General features: G+C 44.1%; 1 protein-coding gene across 4 annotated transcripts; it reads left to right on the top strand.

The window, feature by feature from the left end:
• The first annotated feature begins 3702 nt into the window (after positions 1-3702).
• On the top strand, positions 3703-22624 carry Mettl4 (Methyltransferase like 4). Of its 4 annotated transcripts, none has more exons than XM_037428031.2 (8): positions 3703-3913; positions 4009-4059; positions 11030-11235; positions 17351-17442; positions 19679-19923; positions 19988-20147; positions 22300-22391; positions 22471-22624. In XM_037428031.2, the coding sequence occupies exons 1-8, from the start codon at positions 3716-3718 to the stop codon at positions 22531-22533; spliced, it is 1107 nt and encodes a 368-aa protein (XP_037283928.2). In that variant the 5' UTR covers positions 3703-3715; the 3' UTR covers positions 22534-22624. The 4 variants fall into 4 exon arrangements, with proteins under 4 accessions (XP_037283928.2, XP_075733266.1, XP_075733268.1 ...); XM_075877151.1 differs by having other exon boundaries at positions 11009-11235; XM_075877153.1 differs by lacking the exons at positions 3703-3913; positions 4009-4059 and adding an exon at positions 9582-9685 and having other exon boundaries at positions 11038-11235.
• The last annotated feature ends 447 nt before the right edge of the window (positions 22625-23071 follow it).

The following is a 23071-nucleotide window of genomic DNA, read 5'->3' as shown; positions in this document are numbered from 1 at the left end:
TGCGTAGTTGCGTTGCCGTTCACACTTTCGTATCCGCGAACCACGCCTGCAAGAAAAAGGTGCCACCGGAAAGCAAGAAGTATACGCAACGGGAGAGAATGGAATCCCACTCCCATGGTGTGAAAGTAATCTTTAGCAATATATCTCAATCAGTTGAACTTGCTCCCTTACAGTGAGACAAAGAGTAGCGCTAGTGATTTCACCAAAACCGTCTTTTTATTGCGATAATAATTGAATGGGCAGTCCCGGCTGGTCTTAACTGTTGCCAAAACTGCCTTCATGCACCGCATATGTATACGCATCTATATAGAGGAAAACCCAAGAAAGAAAAAAAAAACTGACAGCACATCCACGGAATGAATGATGGTGAGTGGGGCGAACCATCCGTCAATCCGTCCGTGCGTCAGTTCATTCGCACGTGCGTCCGTCCACGCGTCCGTTTGTGTGTGTGTCTGTCTGTCTGTCCGCCTGCTTGTCTATCTGCTTGTGTGTCCGTCCATGCGTCCGTCCGCGCGTGCGTCCGTCCATCTAGAGAACACTTCAAGTACCGTCGTCTCGCTTTTTTTTATCATATACAAGTACCGCCATTCAGCGGAAAATCCAAGGACTAAACGAGAGTATGTACCACAGTGCTGCTGTCAGCGCTTTGTTAACATCCGTCTGTCAGTCCGTCCATCCTTCCGTGCTTCTGTCCGGACGTACAAGACGGACGCTTTGCCACACTCATCATAATTCACTCCATGGATATGCTGTAATTTTTTTGCCAGCAATTGGACTATTAGGTTAGGTCAACGTGCCGTTTTTTTTTGTAGGTCCGGTTTATTTGGGGGTCAAGGAAAGTAATTTTACATTAATTTACACCATCTCCCACTAAAGACCACCATGAGTAGCATGCGGAGCAGCGGATGGGTTGACTTGATGTTCAGCTCATTCCGGACATCTTGCCCGATGATAGCGCGTCCTTGCAAGTGGAGGACACCATGAATTCACTGTATTTTCTGTTGCTGTTACTCGTCCCAGACTCCTCTTGGATCACGCCATGCGGGTTCATCTCCACGCGACGCGGGAGCACGTGGGTCTATCGCGCGTGTGCCGAACCTCGTTCCCCGACGCCATCATGTGATTACTAAGACAGAGTGTAAGAGGGAAAGGCCACAGCCACTTGCACAGCCGCTTAGGCAGGGCCGAACGCGCTAACGCTTGCCAGCGCGTCCTAACTAGGATACAACGCGTTGGTTCCTCGCGCGTCTGCAGAATCTCGTTTCCCGACGCCATCACATGATCACCGGGGGAGCGTCAAGGAGAGAGGCCACAGCGTCTCACCGAGCCCCCTTACACAGGCTCGAACGTGCTAGCGCGTGAACGCGCACATGCAGTCCTTTGGCCAGCTTTCGCACATGCGCAGTAGGGGTGGTGACGCCGCACTACACTGGATTGAACTCCGCCATAAGCTGATTCGCATCACATATGCTAAATCTCTGTCCCCAAAGAAAATGTGTTCAGCTGTGCTGATCCAGGAAATGTGTTCAGTGCTCTTTCCGGTTTTTCGCTGATATAGCAGATGCGCACCCAAGCAGATATAATCGCTTCTCTTTAGCCACAGTTCGCCAGGAAGCCTGCCCATGCACAGCGAGAAGAAACACTTTTTTATGGTAGCCTTCATCGGCACTCTTTTTACACTCTTTAAAGCATTCTTCTCATTCCACAATACATATATTGGCCGGTATCATTGAAGTGAACACATAAATCAACCAAGCCTCTGTACAATCGCTTTTTTTTTTTTGTGACAGAGCTGAATATCCTAAGGAGAAGAGCGCTTTCAGGAACCGATTAGCAATTATTATCTCAAACCAAAACACTTTCCTGGTTCATTTTGGGGCTGCACATGAAGTAGCAAGGAAATCTGACATTGTATGACCCAGCCCTGTCTCGATGACACATTACAAAAACCATTACTTTTGTCACGCAGCAACATGAATCAAGTCACTAACTACTTGGAAAAGTAGTTCTGTTTTTGAAGCCCATCTTTTTTTTACCAATTTTTTATACCGGAACAAACTAAAACCACTTGCGCGCTCCTATATACAGAGACCCTCTCGTACTCTAAACTAGAATCCTACTCCTAGACCTGCAAGCCGACATACAACCCTGAGACAAATTTTATGTGATATGGAGCGTCCTTGGCTTGTTGATCTGGAAGGTCAGATCGTCCAGTTGACCCCACCCTACAACACATGAAAGTTGTCTTACAAACTGGAGAGTTAGAAAAAGGAACTTCGCAAATGAAAGCTGTCGAGAATACGAACATAAGGTCACCTTTTATCCTTCGACTAAAAAAAAGAGGGCTAGTGAAACACGGGACTTCTTGAGTCGTAAGTGAAAAGCATACTCCTAGACCAAAGGGTCGACAGAGAGCCTTGAGACAGACTTTATGCGGTGGACAGAATCCACAGCTCGTTGGTTTGGATGGTCAGACCAACCAGTAGACCTGAGCCCAAATCACAAGGAGTTAGTAATTGGAGCTTGACATCCTAAAACCCCAAATGATCATGAAAGACACCATAGAGGAGGGCTCTGGAAAGTTCGATCGCCTGGTGTTCTGTAACGTGCATTTAAAGGTGAGTACACATCCCTCAAACATTATTGCCGTCATCGAAATTGCGGTCACCGCGGCCGGGTTTTGATCCCGCGGCCTGCGGGTCAGCAGCTGAGTACCTTACGCACTAAATAGACCACCGCGGTGGGGTCAACACATGTTGAAGCTGTCCTATAAGCTGTAGGTTTAGAAAGAACTTGCCAAAATAAAAGTGTTTTGATTACGAACTAAAGGTCACCTTTCATCCTCCAATGAAGCCAGAAGACAGAAGGGGGTCTTCGGGGGTTCAAAATTCAGCCCACACTCCCGGAATACCATACGATTGCCGGTGTTGGCTTACTATATATGCGTATGAGCCCGTACTCATAAAACAAAACATCTACTAAACGCACAAAGGGAGCCCACAACCAGCTGCTGCCGCACAAACTCGTCTCATCATGTTATAGTTCACGGCCTTGTTTCCGGCAGGGGTTTGGGCGTCTGCGTGAAATTGTATGCGCGAGGAACACTGCAGCATTCTTCGCGCATACGTTTGCATGATATATGTGCGAGTGCATGGCACTCGTTCTCTGTTTTAGATTTTGCTTCTTTATTTATTTTCTGTCTTCTTCTCAGGTTTCTCTTGTTGTATTCCGTGCAGAAAAGTTGTGTATAGTTCGCGCACGCTAGCGTAGCTCTCGCCAATCGGTGCCCTGTCTTCGGACTCCTGCGACCGTGTCCTAATCCTTTTCTTTTCACCATACTTACACAACCTTCTAAAAAAGCTTTACAGTTTCCGTCAAAAAGTTTTATTTATCGTTTATCTTGTAGTTCTTAGGTAAACGTAAGCTTTGCAATGATCAAACTGTTAAAACTTTTAAAGGAAAGCATTAACAAAGTTTGCCAAAATATGCGTGTTCCTTACCTTTCCTTCTTCCTGGAATCTAATGTCGCTGCCCAAACACTGTTGATTAAGTCTAGTAACTCACATAAAACTAGTGCCATTAATCTGTGCTTTTTTATGGAAGTAATTTTGACCACAAATTCTATACAAGTGCATTGAAGAGAAAGGTTTCGTTTATTCGAGGATGATAGCGCAAGCCTACAGCGCAACCAATCCAAGCCACGCCAGTTTCGCTCATGGCGGTTTTGTTGGATTGTGATTCCGGTAGCTTCATATCGCACAACAAGCTTGTAGAAAGCTGGTACAGAAAATGCCGGCGCTCTGCAAAAGGCGATGTTATTTCGATCAAGCTGAAAGACGCCTTATTCGATGTCAGAACTCCAATGAGGATGGACTCGGCTGCCGAAAAGCTGGTGGCGGGAACAAGGCGCCGGGTGAGTAAGCAGGCCGCTTTTTGTGATCAAGCATGTTTATTTTGAGTGATGCAACTCGTGACAGCAACGAAACCGTCATGGGAATTACTTTACAGAAATTCAAGTGGCGAAGTTCAGATGACAATCCACTGACTGATTTTGTTAAGGTAAGCGATATGTCTATATATATATATATATATATATATATATATATATATATATATATATATATATATATATATATATATATATATATATATATATATATATATATATATATGTGTGTGTGTGTGTGTGTGTGTGTGTGTGTGTGTGTGTGTGTGTGTGTGTGTGTGTGTGTGTGTGTGTGTGTGTGTAAACTTCGACAATAGTGCAGTATAGGAAACAAAACAATAAAATATTTATTTAATCCTAACAGTTTCGGCTGGTGGACCAGCCTTCTTCGGAGGATCTAAGCGAAATAATACAAGTTCCCGTAGCAGAGGGCCACCCTCACAGTTTGGAGACCCCCAAAACGAAAAAGAAAAGAGGTAACGGTAGCCAGAAAAAAAAAAAACTCTAATCATATATATATATATATACATATTCTGGAGAACGACGTGCAAACCGACGACACTATTATGAAACTACGCCGTTGTGCGTTCCCCGGATTAATTTGAACCATCTGGGGCCTTTTAACGTGCACCTGAGTTTAACAACACGGGTGTTCTTGCTGTTCGCCCCGATCGAAATGCGGCGGCTGTGGCCAGGAATCAAATCCGTGTCCTCAAGCAAATAAACTAATATTTTAAAAATGTATTTCATGCGCGATGTATCAAAAAAGCAATCGATTGTAAGCGTCTGCCATACCCAAATTTGTTTCACATCAGAATCACGCTACGCTGTTCCGCGACTTGTGTGGCTTCTGTCTTAGCACTGTTACACAAACTTACTTGATCGTTATCTCAATTCAGCTTTGGCCGATAGTAATTGATAAGGGGCAGTAGCTGTAGCTAGCTGACAGGCATGCTACCTTGTGGCGTATCATCTACTGATTATGCAGTATTCACCTCTTGGAAGTTGTAGCAATGAAAAGAAACCTCAGGTAGCTTACATACAAATGCCTGTTATGAAGGCTAATGGCAAATGGGATAACGTTCCGAGAGCTATAGCTGTAATTTACTTGTGGAAATTTCGCAGCACACACTTCCACAAGATTTGTAATCTTTGCAGACATCTGCATCGCCACCAAGAAGCGCCGTGGCCACGAGGCCTTGTTTTCTTACACATGTTATCTATATGTACCGTAAACGCGCGATGTTTGCATTCCAGTGAGTTCGGGGCACAATTAAGTGCATCTAAATGAAACAGGAGAGGGAGAGTAACACTGCAAATAAACAGAAAGGTACAGGCGTGAGCATAAGTCTGCAGACGACGGGATTGCGTGGTCGAACGCACCGACGCGCTATCTAGTGACGAGACGTCTGCTGCGGTGCACACGCTCGTCCCGTCGTATCAGTTTGGTTTTCTCTGACGAGCTTGTAGCCAAAACGACACCTGGGTGTCGCTGTCTTTGCTATATCGAAGGAAAACTCATTGAACAGGCACTATTGATGTATGCAGATGATAATAGTGCTAACGGCTGACTACAAGGAAGATTTGCTGGGATTGATATGCATTTGTGGTAATGAGGCAGATAGGTTAGATTTGAGATTCAGTAAAGAAAAATCAGCATTCATGATTTTTAATGATAATGAAGGTAATGAAGGTAGGGACCGAGTACCTAAGGGAACACGAAATATACGTAATGACTAAAGGTAACAGGAATGCAGTGGTGATGAAAAATAGGGCATTCTGGAATTACAATTGGTATGATGTTGCGAGAGGAATTTGGAAAGGGGTCATGGTTCCTGGTCTGACGTTCAGCACTGCGGTCTTGTGCGTGAGGTCAGAGGTTCAAGCAAGATTAGAAATTAAGCAACATGAAATAGGTAGGCTTTCTTTAGGAGCTCACGGGAATACACCAAATTAGGGAGTACAAGGTGATATGGGATGAACATCATTCGAGGGCATGGAAGCTAGCAGCAAAATAAAATTGAGGAGCGATTGAGAGAAATGGGGGAGGAGCGTTGGGCTAAGAAGGTTTTCAGCTATTCGTACATCAGGAATGTTGATCCAAAACAGAGGACGCGAACCAGTAAATTAACGGGTAAATACTTAGAAAACAGCAGGGGGTCAAACCAAAAAGAACTATTGGTTAAAAAGATGGTGAAGGAAACGGAGATAGATTGATATGTGGGGTTTAACGTCCCATAACCACTATATCATTATGAGAGATGCCACATTGAAGGACTCTGGAAATTTCTACCACTTGGGGTTCTTAAGAAACGTGCGACCAAATCTGAGCATACGGGCCTAGAACATTTTGGCCGCCATCGAAAATGCAGCCACCGCAGTCAGGAAACGGAGACCGACATGTGGAGAATTGGCAGGATTAAGAATTCGGCGCTAGAGATCTATCGAACTTTCAAGCAGGAAATTGCCAAAGAAAGGATCTATGATAATACTCTGGGTAGTTCTCTAGTGTTTGAGGCTAGGACGGGAGTGTTGCGAACCAAGACATATCGGGCCAAATACGAAGGGGTACACACGGTATGCAGCGCGTGTGGAGAAAAGGAGGAAACTGCCGAACACTTGATAATATTCTGTAAAGGGCTTCACCCTATTGTTCGATGATGGCGCTGAGTTTTTCAAAGCACTGGGGTTTAGAAACAGGGAGGGCAAAATAGACTTTAAGCGGGTAGAAATAAATAGAAGGAGGTCATCTGGTTGATGGCTACAATCAAGGCATGAGTGAAAATTAAATCCTTCATTGTAAATGCCAGTTCTTAACTTCACTATTTAAAGGGGAAAAAAAGAAATAAATTTAGTTTTTGTTCACTAAGTATTACGGCTAGGGGGCGTTAGCTGCCGCCCGATTTAAAGGGTACTGCCATATCAATCCATCCATCGAATTTGTGCTGGTTTTTCGTTCTATTTTTTCAATGTAGAGGCTGCGACTGTGCTGGTTCCTAAGCTGGGATCGCTTAGTTATTTATGCCGGTTGAATCATAACTAAGCGTAGCCAGTCTCGGAAAACTTGATGAGGCCAAGCACACAAAGTTAAATTTTCTCATCTCAGCTTGCCTTTGTCGCGTTAGGCCAAGTTGAACTTAAATTAACCTAGTTAAGTGAATGTAAGTGTAGCTGAATCTCATCCAGCCTAGTTGAGCGCGACATAACGTGGCAAATTTGGGCGTAATCAAGATGAAGCCTAGTCCAGGTTGCTGTTTTTATGTTAAGCGTAGTAAAGCTTCGATGCGCCCAGATTGGTCGAGAAAAGTACACGTACAGCTCAATTCAATTACACATAGTTGATCATATCATTTTGTTTAGCCGAGCAAAATTAGCCCAAGTAAGGCAAACCTTATTGTGGCCAATTAATTGACATCGACTTCCCCATGAGCATAGAGGTGCCAAACTCTGCAAGATACTAATTAATCCTTTCTGACACTATATTAATCAAGCTAATTTACATCTAATTAGTGTTAGTTAAGATGCATACTATTCATCGTTGATTGCTTTGATATACAATTATACAGGAAACATACTGTAGTTTCATGTGACATAACTAGGCTAATTATGCATAAGTAAACTAATGAGGCAGCACCAAGGTAAGCATAGAAATATCTGACTAAGTTTGGTTGATCGTATCATCATCAAACTATTCTGATCATATTTAGGTGTAATTAAATAAGTTCTCATAAAACACAATGAAGTAATTAAAGTTGAATTTGTATGAGCTCAGAGATTCCAAGCTGAGGAAGATACTATTTACTAATGATTGAGTCTAGTCTCATTAAGCTAAATAAATGTAGTTAGCCTTAAAACTAATTTTGATTATGTCTTCGTATTTATTGCACTTTTTACATGATAACTAGCCTCATTTAAGTTTAACTTGGCTTAACGCAACGAAGGCAAGCTGAGAAAACTTATTTTGTGTGCTTGGCTTCATCAGGTTTGGGAGGCTGGCTATGCTTAGTTATGCTAATAAACCGGTATAAACCACGCACGTTAAAGAATTCAGGTGGTCGAAATTTCCGGAGCCCTCCACTACGACGTCCCTCACAATCATATTGTGGTCTTGGGACGTTCAACCCCACATATCAGTCAATTATCATCGGTATAAATCACGACGTGAGCCCGGCGCTGCAACCAACGTCGTTGCAGCCAGTATGTAAAAAAAAAAACTGCACAAATTTGTTGGAGAGAGTGACATAAGAAGCCAACTCATACGACGGGACGTGCATGTGCACTACACCGTCTCATCACCAGATAACGCATCAATGCCATCGGCCACGAGATCCCATGATCTGCACGCTTATGCTCACACCTGTACATCCTGATGGCAAAAATTAATCCGTACGGCAACTTTTGTGCCATCGTTTCTGCTGTAGCACAACGATAAGGTGGGAAATACTGTCATAAATGGACAACTTGCTGCCCATTGTAAGAAATATAATGTGAAGCCACAGTGTCTTCCTCTTTTTAATCAGACAGTATATCCAAGGTAGCGCAACTTTTATAGAAGCCCATGTATTCGGTAGCTGGCGGCTCATTGCCACCGTCGTCATTTACGTATGGAGGGGACAACCAACACTAAAAAATAAACAAAAAATAATAAAATATGACATCGAAATTGGAAAAAATGGTGACATCGTGTGTTTGCTTTAAATGGTCCAAAATTAAATATTTTCTCAATTGCCATCATCTTACGTGCCTTTTTATACATTCGCAATTTCATTGTGGCTTTATGGCTGGCAATTTGGGCGTGAGAGAGAAAAGGAAGACCAACAAGAGAGATTGAGAAAGCAAGGTTGTTTTATTAGCCAAATAGTGTACTTTAAATATGCACCAAAAACCTTGTAGATAGAGAAATTGTGATACAACTGTTCACAAGCATAATGGCACAATAGTTAGAAAACTCCCGTTGCTTAATTTTGGAAAACCACTGCAGCGAGACAGTAGCTTTGAGAATATCACTTTAGGTCCTTTTGTCGCTTAGCGTGTCGCATTCACCGTCCCGGAAGATGAGGGCACACCGGCCGTGCGCCAGCGAAGGCAGTCGTCGGCAGTCACAGGAGTGGCTATGTACAATTTTTCTGAGCTATTTCAGCGCTGAAATGTCACGCTAGTGAACAGCACATAAACAAACACATAAATCACCGAAAATATGCACAAAACCACCGCAGAAAAGTGAGAGATGCCTCGTTGACCCATCAGTGCACTGAACCGGCCCGGACTAAACACAAGCCTCGATGGCAGATTGCATGGATACACCCCATTTATGGCACTCGATTAAAAAATTAGGCAATTAACCATTTAGCCAGGTGTCAGATAAACCATAAATTAAATTTATAGTTAACTTTGGCATATATAAAATTATGACTATTTAACAAAAATAATTCTATTAAATTTTTGGTTTTGGATATTTGTCCCCTCCTTACCTAGTCGGGCTTCAATCGTCCACGGGCATCGATGCCTGTGGCAATAGGTTTTCGACGCTTTTCGTTCCAAGTTTCGCGACCTATATAATTTGATCATGGTATATCTGTCTCGCCATTTCAATAGATGGCTTGCATGTGACGTCACGGACATAGCTTCTTAAAGGAACTTGGACTCCACAATGGCGGCTTTGATGATAAACAAGTGGAGTTTGTGTGAAAATGCTCTGGCAGGAACGTCTCTGTGTGGGAATGATGAAATAACCTGCATGTGAGTCTGCTGCTGGGCCTATTGGTACATACTTGAAGAAATGAAAAAACCAGCTTAAGGTGCACGTGTCTGAATAAACGAAAAAACAGCTTACGGCGCACGTGTCTGTAGTCTTCTCTTCTTGTGTATGCGTCCCTAAGCTGGTTTTTCCATTTCTTCAACCTGCATGTGATGTATCAATAATATGAAATTAGGAACTTCACGTTCTCACATGTTGGTGCTCCAACACAACGGTTTCAGTGATGTCAGTGCAAGCCATCTATAGGATTACTAGCAAATTGTAGAGGCGTTCGAGATGTATAGCCAGGCCAGGAAATGAATGTGTCAGCACGCCGTCTGTTCTTTTATTTGATAGTGTGCATGCATGTGTGCGTGTGTTTCATACCCCTGTTACACGGCAAACCTAATGCCATTTACAACAAATGACATTAAGCGCACCTAATGTCATTTTACCTGCATGCTATCACGCGATGTCTTTTTGAAATGATGACCATGACCTCAGCTCTCCTGAGCCATAGATCTTAAGATAAATAAAAATATACTGAAACTTGCATGCAATATGCGTGTATCCACAAAAATAATTTTTATGGGTAAAAAGGTGCTCCTAGAATATAAACGCAGATGTTTTACACAACTTGCCACAGCTGCACGACACACTCGAAAACCAACGTGGCCGTTGATATGCGCGATTGGGTGCAAATACAGTCAGCTGAAGCGGCGTGCACAACTGACTTTGCAAATGCAAAAATTAGACAGTGCGATTTCATGTAGTCATCACTTTGGTCACCACAACACATGCAATCGAACGATCAACATGCGCTATACAGGCAACAACGACAATAGAGCGAATTTTAAGCATAATCAATATCCAGCCGCTGTAGTTAAGAGAAGCTTTTTTTTTAGAAACTTCTGTATATGCTATTACGTCATCAAGCCAGTGATAAGTTGACCTAGTAAAGAAAAGGATATTTACAAATGATAAAAGTTACGTATACCCAAGTAAACAGTCATTCCTCTAAAAGTCCCTGGCATAGAGACTACTCATTCGGTCTGAAATCATTCATTCTCATTCGACCGAAAATGTCATTCTCATCAAATTTTCATCAAATGGCATTACTTTTCCCGTGTGACAGCAAACAAATGTCATTACAAACGAATGACATTCGCTGTGACATTATATTCGCCATGTGACAGGGGTATAAAAAGACACGTGTCCATTTACCTTCTTTCTTTCTGCCATTTGTTTCCTGTTGCGGTTCAAATGCGTGTTCATGTTGTCTGCTGTTTATTTAGTGCGCCATGGTTCACTTACATGAATGAAAGGACAGCACGTGTTACAATCAGCCATGCAGCTGGATAGCAGAAGCAAGTGAGCGCATCGTGCGAGCTGCCCTGGATGCTGGCCACCTGGAGCCGGGGCTGGCCAGTGACGAAGAGGTGCTTGAAAATAATCGCACAGCGCGGGCCGCAGCTGCCGATGCCCTGGCGGCTGCCTCTGGGCTCGATGCCTGTCCCTCTTTGCCCGTGGGATGTTCGGCACCTCACGCCAGGCACGTGTTCTTTCTTTGATCCTTGCATTCATTTGGGCATTGGAGGCAAGAAAAGAAACCTATAGAAGAGAGAGCGCCTACAGCATCCACACAAGCCAACCACTTCCAAAGCCGCGTGCTCATGCCCGTGGTAGAATTCGCATCATGCTCCGGATTCAGTTTTAACCTTTTTATCTCGTCTACAAGATTGTCGCATGGTGCTATCATCTAACTTTTTTCTCTCTCTTTCTTTAGGCAACGAGGATATTTAATTTCCCACTAACTCGGTGTTTGCGCTCACTTTCTTGTCCACGGTGCTCAAAAATTACAAAAGCCAGTTGATACTCCAAATGAGCTTGTTATGCCGCAAAGGGTTACACTGTTTCGACTTGTAGCCGCAAGAAGAAAACAAGAGGTAGGTGGAAAAAGAAGAAAGCGTGGCTTTTGCGGGATTTTGGCTGACAGCGATGAACAGATAGCACAGCTTACAAAAATTGTTAAAAGTCCACTCAATCGGCACTAGATCATTTCGGAAAGAAAAAGAACGCCAGGCCTGTGTAGAATGCGCATCACAGTGGCAGCAAAAACTGGAAGAGCAGCCTCTCAGAGCCTTTTTTAAACACTCTTTAGGTAAACGCTAGAAGCACACTTAAGCGCTGGGTACCTACTAGTAACTAATTATAATTTCTGTGTAGTAGTAGGCTGGCATTCTCTATGCCATCCTTCATCATTTTTCAGAGGCATAATGTGCGCTTCACCTTTGTAAAGACTTTTGTGCAATTTTTTTATGCGGTGGCTGACAACAATGAAGAATTATGCCTGGATCTTTAGTAATGGGTTGTAGCATTCAATGACCCACTTGTTATGCAATTCGTATTGTGTGACGCCTGGTTGTTTCTTGGTTGTTGTAAAATGCTTTAATACTTATATTAACGCGATTCCTTTGCCGACATCAAGCCTGTCTAGGGTCAGTTTGGAACGGAGTTTCAATTGGCACAGCCTTGGCTAAGTGGTAGAGCAGTGGGCTCACACATAGGGGACCCTGTTCAAATCCCGTCGTGTTCTTGGTGCTTTTATATACTAAGCTTTTCTTCTTATTTCACGTGATAGTTATTACGAACACCGGCGGCGGTCGGTGGACAACTACGGCACCCGCGACCCTTGTGATCTCATAACTTTCACTGTAAAATAAGGGTGTATGGGGAGGGACAAACTGCTTTTGGGCACTGACCTTTCATGGAAATCTTCAATGTATCTGCTTCTTTTCCCGCCAGTTTGTTTTGAAATATTCGTGTGCATACTTTTTAGCAACTCTCTTGTTATTTTTAGCCTTGGTACTGAAATCGCAAAAAAAAAAAGCGAAAGGTCGAAAATTTCACATGCAGGTTTCGCATGCACACACACAAACAAACAAAAAGAAAGAAGCCATCTTCTATTTCAATCAAATTTGTCCATAGTTATCTATTCAGATAGGCTATCCAAATCCTATATGCAAAGTTGCATAATTTTCTTCCAAGTAGAGAATATTGTGCTGGTCGTAAGGAATAGGGAACACCAAATTCATGATTAATCAATGGAGACTGGAATATAGGCAAATGCCTATTTTGTTTTTTGCATTCCTATCGGGCTATTTTGACATATGAGCATGAATTAGAGGGTAAGAAGAGCTTTTATAGTGTTTTTATAGAGCCTATAAATGCCTATTTTGGGCATTTGTGCCTAAATTCCTATAGGTGCCTATAAATGCCTGTCTTTAAAATCGGTGTCTTTATAAACGCTACTTAACCTTAAATTTTGCCTTCAAGTTCCGCTGGAGTCTGGTATTCATGTTACTCGGCGAAATTGAGCTTTCGGAACACTGTGGGGTGCAACCTATGCTCCATCTCACAAGTTACTGCGAGGCCTTTCAGCCAATAGCCTACAAGGCCTTTTAGCCAATAGAAAGGTCAATTAGCCTCTACATGTATTCGTGTCGCATCGTCGGCTTGGCATTTCTCCAGCGTCTGTTCACTTGCGTAGGGAGCAGGAGGTGCTTTTGTGCAGCGGCAGGACGATTAACAAATGCGAAACCGCGGAGTGTTATCAGGGGAAAGTAAAGTGTAGATAAGAAAAACAATACACATGTGGTTTTTGTTTTATTTGTCATTTACTTCTTAAATGGCATTTCATTAGGTCACATGAGAAATTTTACTTAGACAGTGGAAATGAAACAGTGAGACAATAAAAGGCTTTGTATCACTAGAATTTTTTAATTGGTTCATTACAAGCTGTGAAAGCATGATGTGAAGAGGTGAGCTTGAAACCTTCACTACTCACTCGATGTAGAATTCGCTAGCGCAATTCTTTGCCTGCCCTATTTGATATTGGAGCAACTCGGATCTGGAGGATGACGACGCAAACGCATCAGCACGTCATGCGTGCGTAAGATACCTTCACATGACATACCCTTGCAAGGCAGTGCACGCAAGCGGTGTTCTGTTGTTTTGATGTTCACTGTATTGTACTGCCTGTATCTGTGGGATAAATCCCGCTGTGCACGCACATTTGGAGAGGCTGGCAGGCATCACGTGTCCTTACCACGATACATGTCGCACCACTGGAACTCCTCTAAAACACAATGCACCAAAAACACGCCGAGCGTTGTGAATGTTGGCACTGGTACGATGCGAGAACGGCGAGAACACCAACACAAACGAAATGAAGACAACATAGTCTCACATCTCGCTCGATACGAAGTTGAAAAAAAAAACATGCATAGATTCCGTCTGTGTGTTTTGATATTTCTGTCAACCTTCATACTTCTATTCTGGCATCAGATTGCACAAATTACACACGTAGTCTCGAATAGTTCTCGCAGCGTCACGTACTACTTTGATGTACGCAGGATCATTCCTTGTTGTATACATCACCTTCATCATGTTGGGGCGCATTCCCAAGTGGTGTTCAGTCTGACATTTCACCTCTTTATGATGTGCGCAGCACTGCAAATCTTGGCAGACGAGATCGTGAGCGCCCAGTGCATGCATTCCTCTTGGCTTCTCGAAATTCTCAAGCCTGCATAAGGGCCCTTTAAGGTGTTCACAGACAGAAGAAAAAATGAGCCTCTGTGATTACACCAAGTTGATACAAGGCAAAAAGATCTTTCTGGCCTATTGCGCCCTGGCTATTTGTACCTGTGTAGCCCTTTTCAGCTATGCCGAAAAGAGAGAGATCCAGAAGCATGTTCATTTGACAGTGGACACTCAACTCACCATGCTGAATTAGAAATGGCGAGACCGTATTCTGTGAAGCCTGCGAGAAAAAAATGCATGGCTGTGTTAAATAATTACGCCTTTCTACCATCATAAACTAAAACATTTTGTTTGCTTTCCTGTCGTAGACACAGATCCCACAAGTATTTCTTAGAAATTTTGAATAGTGTCAAAGTTTATTGTGCCTATATTTACGATTTTGGGAGCCTAAAACACTGTTTTGCCTGCTTACTTTTGACCCCTAAAACCCATTTTTTAGTGCCTATAAATCTGGCCTCTATTGATCAACGATCTCCTGTAACGCACCAATATTAGCGTGACCTACTGAATTGCAAATGAGACATTTCCTCTTGAGCATTTAGTCTCACTAACACTTTTGCACTTGCGAACTGTGTTTAGCCGCTAAATACCTTTATGTTCACCCTCATATTGCTCATGACTGTACACTAATGTATATGAACTGCGGACATGTTCTTGTTGCACACTCTATTGCCTATGATTAATTTTCCCACTGCAGCGCCGGATCGCATCTTGCGTGTGTTTCCTGATTACCATTTCGTGCTGCAGCGACTATCCGCACAACGCACTTGCGTGTTTTCAGAGAGCGTGACCCCATCTTTCTCTCTGTTGTGCGTAGGTGCGTGCGCAAAGGTGGTGTGCTTAATTTCGCAGTATCGTATTCCACCAACCAATTCTCTCTCACATTGCCTTATTATTAGTAACGCAAGCCTTTAAACAGGGGCTTCCCTTCCGCAGGGTCTTTCACTGCAATTTTTCTAAATGATTATCGGTTGCAATCTATCCGACTAAAGATGTCACACGCGTGTTACAGCGTTAGCTTGCTACACTGGAGGCCCTATGGAGAGTTGATGAAGGGCAGTGACCACTTTTGTCAAGGTTACGCAGTGTCCCCATTGTGATACTAGGTCGAAATGGATTGCATACTGGAGAAATTTTGTAGAAAACAATTGTGCGTGACTGTAACATTATATAATTGGAAAACACGGGTAAGCCTCCTTCGGCGGCAGCCTTGTTCTCATGGGGGCAGAATGCAAATGCTCACATCTAGTCTACAATAATTCGGAACCTGCTGTTGTGTGTCTCTCAAATTCTAAGAGCTATATATATTAGGACAAACTCGCAGCTACAAGCATCCTCGCCACCGCATTTTACAGGTTTGCCGCTGCAAAGGCTTGCTATTGCACAGGCTTGCTGATGTGCCCATTCATTTTTTTTCTTTTTCTCATGCGAGAATGTTTTTGTGCCTTTTCTATGCCTTGTTTCACACTATTCTTGTACTGTAGTGAAAACTGTGCGACGCTTTTTGGGGCAATGAACTAGGGCGTTACAATGTCGAGGACACCGTGTACTGGAGACAGAAAAGTCGATGTTGAATAGTGCCGCCAAATGTCTGCAGATGCCAGCTGCATATACATGTTGTGAAACGGAGACTAACTGATTCTTACGAACATGCTGTCAAACATATGCAACCGACATCGCATGTGGAACTCGTCTGAATCATCTTGTCCTATCAATGACACTGTGCAGTCGAATTACGTGCGAGTTGTTCATGTTGTTGTTTCGCATTGTTGCGTGAAAATTGAACACTGCAACTCTGATGAACCCTTGCAGCATATCGACGCTGGCAGTTGCAGAACATGCTTGATTTTATCTACTCTAAAAAAAGAGTAAAAAGGGTGTCTTTTTGTCCCTCAATAATAATCACCGTGCGGCTTTCTTGCCCTTCCTGTCATGAAAACTCTGAGCTGGCCACCCTACTATCAAGAAAGCTATGTCACGCTGATAACGCCTGAAAGTGACCTGAAAGTTCCGGGTGTGTGGCGATAGTGCAAAGAAAGGAGTGCAAGATAGACGGCGATTATTATTATGGGACAAAACGACGCCCTTTTTGCTCGATATTTTCTTTCAGTGTACGTGTTATACTCTGTGCGCTGACCGACTGCAATGCATAGATCTGCATTTATAGAGACAATGAAGCAGAAAACAATAGTCCAAATGCTTAACTCGCAACTTTCGTTTTATGTGATACGACGTGAACTGGTTCACACGGCAGGAAAAAAAAAAAAACAAAAAACAAATGTACGCGATAGACTGCAAGATCGCTATCCCACAAAGGCCAGGAATGCTAGTCAAGGTAGTTCGATATAACTACTAGTACAACATTTCATCCACTGCGATATAGACTGCTGGCTAACTCATGCACGAAATAAATATGTCCCTTGTTGCTCTGAATCATTTGACGTGCTTTTCCTGGCGTACCTTGTAGTGATAAGCATTGTGGTTCAGCTCTTTTGTTTCTTTTTTTTTTTTGCATATATTCAATGTAAATGAAAACATAGAAGCAGGCAATATCTGCACCACCAATATTCACGGTTAAGGCAACTATAATATGAAACAATAGATGTATTAATACGTTACGCGACATAGCAGTTTGAAAAAAGTCAGTGATAGAAAAAAAGTGCACACGATAACCTGGGGTACCAAGCCTTTATCAGGGAGAATCGACTATCATGTTGTAGGGCCGTTGTTGGGCATATGCAGGAGAATAAGTTATGCTGAAATGAGGAGCGGTTGACGTGTATACTACACGAGGAATAATGGGTCATTTCTGTTTTGTTTCTACGAACAGAATAAAAGGTTGCTAGCTTGAAAACTACTTTTGTATACAAGTGAAGATTGCAGCAAGAACTAAAGAATGGTAGGAGGTAGGTAAGTGACAGAAATTAGTTCAAGGAAGGTTAGCAAAATAAAAAAAGATTTATTAACAATGAAAGAACTATAGAAGCACTAAGTCAGGCGAGAGCTTGTGTAGAAAGCGTGTGAACGTCGTGTTTCATTGTGTGACCTGTGGCGCCATGTTCCAGGCTGATCCACTTTCGTGGCCAACCAGCATGGCTTCCCGCCAATGCGCGAGTGCAGATTGGTGACATACAAGACTTGGCACCGTTCCTTACAGGTGAACTACCCTACCCGCCTACCCGATTTGCATATGTGCATGCATGCGCTGACCAAGCAGCTAGCATATACTTTAAAAGGGGCACTAAAAATACAAACTCTTTTTTCTTGTATTCTAGTAAATTGCTCTTTCACTATGTTAATAACACCGTGCTTGCTGTGAGGGTGACTTGGTAAGTGGGAAAACGCGCAAAAAAAAAATGCTGTTGGCGACGCTTCAGTTCCCACATCAGTCGCCACAACATTGTGTATTTCAGAGTTGCCCTTGGTGGCTACTTTACGACCCTGTATGGTGACAAAATTTTCAGGTTTTCACCATATTTTTTGAATACATTGAACTTCTATTTTGGCAAATTTAGTAGCCATTTTTTCCCCTCAATATTTGCACATAAAATGCCAACCAAGCCTAACGACTACCCTTGTTTTCAAGCTTTTCTTACGTATCAGCCGATGCATGTGCATGTCCTCTCCCGGCCATCACTCTGCTGCGGCACTTCAATGCAACGCACGGTGCGCCTGCATGCCAAGACGGTGTGAAGGGGTTCCTGCATGATGGCCTATCAATGTGAGACACACCCACTGTAGGGGAGCAGCCAAAAATTTTGTTTTTTTAGTGTGAATCGATAAAAGTATAGCTTGAAAAGTAAACTTCAAAGTGAGCTAACTTCACACGGACATTGTTGTGCGCGTGTTAGCAAACGCTGACGCTATGAGCCAGTTTCTAACTGACACACAAGTTCCTGTTCCCGTGTGAACTCGGCATAAACTGAGATCCGCAATATAAAATGAATCTGGACTGGCATTACGGTAACTGCAAATATTTTCTGGTGGTGACTAGAAGCACGACAGGCTTTTGCGAATAATGTTCCCACTGACTGGTTTAATAGAATGTTTTATGATGAAACAAGCGCTAAAAATACACACACTCAGAGAGGACACAGACAAGCGCTTCTAGCAACTGAAAGTTTTATTTCAAAACGAACACTCATAAATGCATCACACGCATGTACGTCATTCCCAACTTCCCCTGTCATCACGAACAACGTGATATAACAAAATATGCACTCCCATAATCGATGGCACACAACCGGAAACAAACACGTGTCAAGAACAAAGAAGTTGTGTCCTCTCTGAGTGTGTGTATATTTAGCGCTTGTTTCATCATGAACCTTTAGCAACACGCCCAACTGGCAGTCATCCGGAATGTTCTAATTTTACCCTGTCTCTGACACTCTGCCTACTCTATAGACTTTACTAAGAAGGCGCACAGAACTTATCTGAGAGATTGAGAATGAGGACCTAAAGAGCTTGAGGACCCAATTTCCGAGCCACCTGGCCACATGCGCAGCAACCAGGCCACTCTTGTGCTCTTGTGCACACGTTGACACAAGGCCCTAAAAGCAAAAACTAGCGTGGGTCCCCAAGGCTTCTTGGGTATAGCAAAAAGGACTAAGCAGACACATGTCATGCATAATGTTGGTTTCGCGAAATTAGGCGCCCCGTGCATTTCACCCGACTCTCTAACTCTTCTGATAATCCCAACGCAATAGCAGCCTCAATGCCTTGGGTCCCCAATTTTTTAGCTCTGTATTGTTTGTTTATTTCTTTGCGGTGTGGTAATGGCTCGAAGACCAAGCAAGAAAAAAAAAAGCACTGTGCTTTTATCACAGCTTCATTGCTGATTGAAAGTGATATTATTCATGATTCAATGAAAATTATTTTCCCAGTACCGCTTTTCTGTGATTAGGCTATGAATTTGGCAATTAGGTTAATGGTGTGGCTACTTTGGCTACTCTTAGCTTGAGTTGTGGCTCCTTTCGAATCTACTAAACGGCAACCCTGGCCTGTGTATAGTTCCTAATCGATAAAAATAAAGCACATTGTCTTTTGTGGGAGCCAGAGAGAGACAGCATGCCAAGTTTCAGGACATTTCTTCAGGTCAGTGTTGTCACAATCCGAAAAAAAAAAAAAAAAAAAGCCAACTTTGAAGCCAGTGACGTCACTATAGCAAGTTTAAAAGTGAAAGTTGTCGCATTGCTTTTCTCATCTGTTAATAAACCTACAATGGTGGCATTAACGACACAAGATTTTTGAGAGTATAATTTAAGTCTAAACTAATTTATTGTTTCACTTTAGTGTACCTTCAAAATGTTTAACGTGGTGAGGGGCTGAATAGGCAGTGCACAGTGTGCATTAGTAGTTCGAATAATGAAGTGGTGCCACGTGGTCGTTTGCAGGTTCGTTCGACTTCATCTTACTGGACCCACCCTGGGCGAACAAGTCAGCCCGACGAAAGCGCGCGTACTCCATGCTGCCACGCCGCCAACTGTTGTCGTCGGTGCCTCTGAAGCGACTTGCGTCCCCTCAAGGCTGCCTGGTGGCCGTGTGGTGCACCACCAATGGGGCGCACCTGCGGTTCGTGGCACGTGAGCTGCTGCCATCTTGGGGCCTGACGTACCTGGCCACGTGGTACTGGGTTAAGGTACGCGCAGGTTGCGGCCTTCTTATCGGCAGACGTGCGCATTCCAGTGCCTTACCACATTCAGGTAACCAAGCACGGCGAGCCAGTTCGGCCGTTCGACTGCCCGCACAAGAAGCCCTATGAATTCGTGATATTCGGTGGCCCGTCGTCACTGTCCATCCCTCGAGACAAGGTGTTTGTTTCAGTGCCATCCTGCATCCACTCGCACAAGCCACCACTTTCAGGTGAGTGTAGAAATTATTTCAGTGAACATTCAACACAGCTTGTGTGTATGTGAGTCCGTGTATATATATATATATACAGTCGAGCCCACATATAACGGCCCCACTTAAAACGAACTTTCGCTTAAAACGAACAATATCCGCATGTCCGTGAAAATATACATTGGTTCAATGGCACAAAATCGCACTTACAACAAATGTCTCCGAGCGCCACCGATCGGTTACAGCGAACAGGGTCGGTGCACAGCTGACTTCCCGGGAAGCCACTTTCGACCACGGATCAGGCATTGGCGAGGTGCCCATACATTGTTATTGTTAAACGCCGGCCCTTCCTTCGCGCCCCTGTAGTTGCTGCTCTCCTCGACCGCTTTTTGTAACGCACCCCTCTGTGCTTTGTCCCCCCCACTACTCTGAGCACCCCGCATTGCCAGACGAGGCCCGTGTTTTTACACTGCCACTACTCTTTCAAAGACTGGTCGGCCATCTCCTCTGTTTTTGATCGTTGGTACTGTCAATGGCGTCGCCGGCCTGGAGTGACCAGACCATTTGCCGACATCGTCGGCCACCGACTGTATCCGATCGTCTGCGTCCAGACCATGCGCGCACGCTACCCCACCGACTCTGATAATTGGTGATTCGTTTTGTGTTTAGGACCTGTTCTCGCTCACTTCGCACTCGGCTCAGCATACCTTCCGCACGCATGTGGAAGCGTGGAAATGGCTGTTAATTTGCGCAGAACGAATCGCAAAATATCGAAGTCGGTGAGGCCACGCACGTCCGCCGGCACAACAAAACGATTTTTGTACCACGACCGCCAATTCTTTGAACACTGCCGTGCGCGCAGATCTAGGCGGCCGTGCTTTGACCTCAGCGCGCGGAGACACTCTTTCAAGTTTTCCTATGCACGAGTTGCACGTTTTGCGGACTTTTCAAGCAAGTTACCTGATTTACCTTCTTCCCGCGTTTTTTTGGTTTTCAAGGTTGCCCTCCTGCCGTGTCGTCCCCTCTTTTCACTGTATCGCAACTCCTTGCCCTTCTTTTGCAAATCTGCTTTCTTCTCTTGATCGCAACCTCTTCGCCCATCTCCACCACTCCGCGCCCCAGCGACGCTCGCTCGAGTTAGTTTCGTTTTCTGACTAGAAACGGGCCCAGAGCTGTTCCGCGCGTTCTGGCATGTGTGTCGAATGTGTGCGTCTTGCTCGCTCTTGGTGTGCATGTGTGATCAGGATGGCAGACGGGAGGGCTTGCACGCATTTTCCTGCTGCTCAACAAAACATCGAAAGTGTGACCGCTTGGCTTGAGCGTAATCCGCATGTTAGGTGCCACGTTGAGGAGCGCTTGCTCTGTAAAGCATAGCTGTTGACCACCTGGCAGCCAGCTTGCCGCTTCAGGCGTCCCGGTATTCGGTTGTGGATATAGTGTATATTTCGTGGGTGGTGGTGACGGCTACAGGCGCGCGAAACGGTTTTTGCGAGACCGACTTCGTCGACGTCAGGCCCGATGCCGAGCCTGAAGCTTCCGAACTGAATCAGTTAAGTGGCGATTTGTGGCAGCACGCCGTCGACTCCGACATGGGAGAACGGGTGGAACATCTGTTGCGATAGTTTCATTACGGCCGATGATGATGCTGGCACCGCAGAACCGTGCACGGATTAGGGCATTGTGAATGAAGTACGTGGCAAAAGCGATTTGGAGAAATTGAATTGCGAGAATGACGAAGCTTTGGAGCCAGTCCCTCATGCAGCTTATGCCTCGGGCCTCGGCGAACAAGCACGCTGCTGTTTGAAATAAACTAGAGACCATCCTTATCGCTTCTACTCTTCGAAACACGTGCATCACGGACTTTTTTGGGCAAAAAAGTTTGTGTTTTGACTCGAAACTTCTTTAAAAGCTGTGTTTCATTTACTACGAACTTCGGGATACAGCGAACGGATGCCGCGTCAGGCTCAGGCTCGTTATAAGCGGGCTCGACTGTATATGTGTACACACACACACACCACCACCACCACCACCACCAATATAGATTCCTGTGCTACATAAGCAGGTTTTATTTAAGGGTTTTTAAACCTGGGTGGAACAAGTTGACCTTTAGAGATAACGTCATTTTTATGAGTGTGTTATAATAACAACAATAATAATAATCTTTTCCTCTCAGAGCTCGTGCGACCCTTTGTGAAAAACGGTGGAGCCTGCATGGAGGTGTTCGCCAGGTACCTCGTGCCTGGATGGACGAGCGTCGGCAACGAGGTTCGTAGTCTCACCTCTGTGGTTCTCTCCTTCATTTTTCCTGACACTTTCTTTTTCTTTCCCTTTTGTCTTTATCCAGGCACTCAAGTTGCAGCACGAAAGCCTGTATGAGCCTGCAAGTTCAGAATTCCCGCAATCTTGATACATGTATCAAGCATAAGAAATGGAAAAAGTCATCCTCACTATTTTTATCACCAAATATTTTATTATGAAAAAAACGTTTTTATATCTTCGCGCTGATGTATTATCTGCTTCTCTGTACGCCGCGCTGGTGTAGCGGTTACGGTCTTGGCTGATAATCCGAAGGCGGTCACATTTTGGTGGAGGCGAAATGGTAGAGGCCCATGCACTGTGCAAGGTCGGTGCACGTTAAAAAACACCAGATGGTCGAAATTTCCGTGGCTCTCCACTATGGCGTCTCTCATAATCATATCATGGTTTTGGGACGTTCAAACACCAGGTATTATCATTATTTTGAGATAGGTAGCAGTGCACTTGAAGCTATAAAGAAGTACGTCTACTTAGGACAGGTAGAAACTGTGAAGCTGAACCATGAGGTGGAAGTAACTAGAAGAATAAGAATGGGGTAGAGCACATTTGGCAAGCATTCTCAAATCATGACTGGTAGATTACCACTATCGCTCAAGAGAAATGTATATATCTGCTGCATCCTACTGGTA

The sequence above is a fragment of the Rhipicephalus microplus genome, chromosome X, assembly GCF_043290135.1.
Source record: "Rhipicephalus microplus isolate Deutch F79 chromosome X, USDA_Rmic, whole genome shotgun sequence".
Classification (NCBI taxonomy): domain Eukaryota; kingdom Metazoa; phylum Arthropoda; class Arachnida; order Ixodida; family Ixodidae; genus Rhipicephalus; species Rhipicephalus microplus.
Note: the sequence above shows the minus strand (reverse complement) of the source record. Positions and strands in the feature narration are given on the sequence as shown.